This window comes from Cynoglossus semilaevis, chromosome 5, assembly GCF_000523025.1.
Source record: "Cynoglossus semilaevis isolate Cse_v1.0 chromosome 5, Cse_v1.0, whole genome shotgun sequence".
In the NCBI taxonomy this organism is placed as follows: Eukaryota; Metazoa; Chordata; class Actinopteri; order Pleuronectiformes; family Cynoglossidae; genus Cynoglossus; species Cynoglossus semilaevis.
The window spans coordinates 14,750,099-14,754,046 of NC_024311.1; the positions used below are offsets into that span (position 1 = coordinate 14,750,099).

The following is a 3,948-nucleotide window of genomic DNA, read 5'->3' on the forward strand; positions in this document are numbered from 1 at the left end:
AAATCCTATACCTATAATTTCCTGAACCAATCTCCGAAAAAAAAAGTTTCTCAAAAATGACTAAAAATGCACTAATTTGGCTTAAAATACTTAGCTATGTCCATTTCTGTTGTTAAAATTGAGAAAAAATATACTTTTTAGGTACGCCATCTTTTGATCACAGTAAACTCCTATACCAATAATTTCCTGAACCAATCTCCGAAAAAAAAAGTTTCTCAAAAATGACTAAAAATGCACTAATTTGGCTTAAAATACTTAGCTATGTCCATTTCTGTTGTTAAAATTGAGAAAAAATATACTTTTTAGGTACGCCATCTTTTGATCACAGTAAACTCCTATACCAATAATTTCCTGAACCAATCTCCGAAAAAAAAAGTTTCTCAAAAATGACTAAAAATGCACTAATTTGGCTTAAAATACTTAGCTATGTCCATTTCTGTTGTTAAAATTGAGAAAAAATATACTTTTTAGGTACGCCATCTTTTGATCACAGTAAACTCCTATACCAATAATTTCCTGAACCAATCTCCGAAAAAAAAAGTTTCTCAAAAATGACTAAAAATGCACTAATTTGGCTTAAAATACTTAGCTATGTCCATTTCTGTTGTTAAAATTGAGAAAAAATATACTTTTTAGGTACGCCATCTTTTGATCACAGTAAACTCCTATACCAATAATTTCCTGAACCAATCTCCGAAAAAAAAAGTTTCTCAAAAATGACTAAAAATGCACTAATTTGGCTTAAAATACTTAGCTATGTCCATTTCTGTTGTTAAAATTGAGAAAAAATATACTTTTTAGGTACGCCATCTTTTGATCACAGTAAACTCCTATACCAATAATTTCCTGAACCAATCTCCGAAAAAAAAAGTTTCTCAAAAATGACTAAAAATGCACTAATTTGGCTTAAAATACTTAGCTATGTCCATTTCTGTTGTTAAAATTGAGAAAAAATATACTTTTTAGGTACGCCATCTTTTGATCACAGTAAACTCCTATACCAATAATTTCCTGAACCAATCTCCGAAAAAAAAAGTTTCTCAAAAATGACTAAAAATGCACTAATTTGGCTTAAAATACTTAGCTATGTCCATTTCTGTTGTTAAAATTGAGAAAAAATATACTTTTTAGGTACGCCATCTTTTGATCACAGTAAACTCCTATACCAATAATTTCCTGAACCAATCTCCGAAAAAAAAAGTTTCTCAAAAATGACTAAAAATGCACTCATTTGGCTTAAAATACTTAGCTATGTCCATTTCTGTTGTTAAAATTGAGAAAAAATATACTTTTTAGGTACGCCATCTTTTGATCACAGTAAACTCCTATACCAATAATTTCCTGAACCAATCTCCGAAAAAAAAAGTTTCTCAAAAATGACTAAAAATGCACTCATTTGGCTTAAAATACTTAGCTATGTCCATTTCTGTTGTTAAAATTGAGAAAAAATATACTTTTTAGGTACGCCATCTTTTGATCACAGTAAACTCCTATACCAATAATTTCCTGAACCAATCTCCGAAAAAAAAAGTTTCTCAAAAATGACTAAAAATGCACTAATTTGGCTTAAAATACTTAGCTATGTCCATTTCTGTTGTTAAAATTGAGAAAAAATATACTTTTTAGGTACGCCATCTTTTGATCACAGTAAAATCCTATACCAATAAGATCCTGAACCAATCTCCGAAACAAAAAGTTTCTCAAAAATGACTAAAAATGTTATTTCTACGTTTTTTTTAAGCGAAAAATTAAAAATGAATAAAAACACAAATTTTGCTTTGAACCATTCATTTATGTACTAAACTCTCGTAACTGACGTAACTCTCCCCTCTCTTCAGTCATCTATCATCTTGTTGTACGACATCATGATCGTCAACAACTGGCATGTGTTCATGGAGGCGTACAGCAGATACACCACAGAGTAAGAGAAATGTCTGATGACAGTGGCTGATTATGTTGATAATGGTGTGAAGGATGATGATGATGATGATGATGATGATGATGATGATGATGTTTTGTTTCTTTTAATCCAGGTGGTCCAAGGTCTACTTTGTTTGTTGGTGGTTCACCTCCTCAGTCATGTGGGTCAACCTGTTCGTGGCTCTGATCTTAGAGGTCAGTTCTCTCTGTTTTTGTGACAGACACTGAGTGCCAGGGGTTTTTAAAGTTGAACTGAAGGATCTGTATATCCAGCAGTAAAACCAGACAGTTTTTCAGAATGGTATAAATACATGAGCCCAGGAATAATCTGGTCAAACACCCGAGTGTTGAGTTGGCTTGGGTTTTAAAAACCACCTTTATCGTATTTTGTTTACAAACAGAACTTCACCTACAAGTGGGACCGCAGTCACAGCTGCTCCGTCACTGACGTGGAGAAGATCAGATATCAGACCTCAGTTCAACTCATATTCAGGTGAGTCTTTGACCAAGCTCTTGATGATGGAACTCTTGACCTCTTGACCTCTTGACGTCCACATAAAAATTCCTTTCTCTCTCTGTGTCTCTTCCTCCTCAGAGGGCAGATTGAGGAGCCAACAGAAGAGGAATTAATCTGTCAGCTGCACCGACATCCACACCTGCACCTGCAGGAGTCGCACACAGACACACACACAGACACACACACAGACACACACACTGAAAACAGCATGCAATGATGATGAAAAAGAAGACACTGTCTTGTGAACTTATTTTTTACAAAATCAATTCTTTTTTATGAGGCCATTAAGACACACATTTTTAAAATCGTTCATTTTATTATAGTAGGGTTAAAATCACTGTCTGCTGAATGGTACAGGGGGTCAAAGGTCACAGTAAAGGATTATCGTAGTGGAAAATCAATAATTGTAAAAGAAAACACTTCAATTTCACTGATAATGAATGTTCATGTTGTCATGTTGAGTCACTTTGAATGCTGTGTCAGTGAGAATGAACAAGCAGATTTTTTTATCTGCTCAGAAATGATGAAACATTGTCATTTTTAAATGTCTCTGTGATTATAATGCACTGTTCTACTCTGACGACTTGGATGAATCCACTGTATAAATGTCTGCGGTGCTAACATCTGTTGTTCTGTGCAGAACGTCTGTAAAAAGAATTCTTCAGCTTCACTGATGCAGATGATGAATGAACGAAGCCAAAACAAGAGACGGGGTCAGAATTTTTGTTCAAGTGTTAGGTTTATTTAATGTAGTAGTTTTATTGTCTTTAAGACTATTCTCTTGCATTCTTTCTTTTTAATAAGACTATTTTTAATCCCTTTTTATTACTACTATGTCCCTATTTGTTCCCCCTGTTTTGTCCTTTTGCTATTTCTGTCAATTTACCTACTTTTTTTAGATCTACCCTTATCATGCCCACAACAATTTTCTGTTGTTTTTTTTTTTCCAAAACAATTTATCCATTTTCTTACACCAACAGACGGATCAGGGTGAGGATCATTCCAGATGTCACCTTTTTTGTGTTGTTTTGTTTTTTAGATAAAACCAAGTCTGTTTGGTGTTGATATAAAAAGGGGTTTATAAGGAATATAATACAAAGAATTTAGAAAAGTGAAAGTGTGTTAGAAAAAAAATGTTACTTACGTTAATAAAAATGCACTAAGATTTTTAAATAAATATGAAGATGAATGATTTTTATGACATTAAACCAACAATACTCTTAGTTCTCAGCTTGCCAAATTTAGTTTTTGACCAGAAATGACACAAAAGGTTCACATTTTGACAGAAAATTTTATTAAAATAAATTTCTAAAAATCTTCTCTAAATTCCTTAATTTGATGAGAAACATGCACGAAAAGATGCAGTTTTTAAAAATAATTTAATATAAAATACATAACTTTTTTCTCAAAATGTCTTAGTTTTTGATTAAAAGCTAAGAAATTAACATTTTGACAACAAATTTTAAACAAAATAAAATTATATGTAAAATCCAAGATTATGTCCTAAAACA

General features: G+C 32.3%; 1 protein-coding gene across 1 annotated transcript in view; it reads left to right on the forward strand.

Moving 5' to 3' along the window:
• The window catches only part of tpcn2 (two pore segment channel 2), a 20,438-nt gene extending 16,793 nt beyond the window's left edge, over positions 1-3,645 (forward strand). The window contains exons 22-25 of the mRNA XM_025055770.1: positions 1,839-1,921; positions 2,034-2,115; positions 2,322-2,413; positions 2,516-3,645. Coding sequence (XP_024911538.1) covers positions 1,839-1,921; positions 2,034-2,115; positions 2,322-2,413; positions 2,516-2,654 — 396 coding nt within the window. The 3' untranslated portion in view covers positions 2,655-3,645. The remainder of the gene's footprint in view (positions 1-1,838; positions 1,922-2,033; positions 2,116-2,321; positions 2,414-2,515) is intronic.
• Positions 3,646-3,948: the final 303 nt, after the last annotated feature.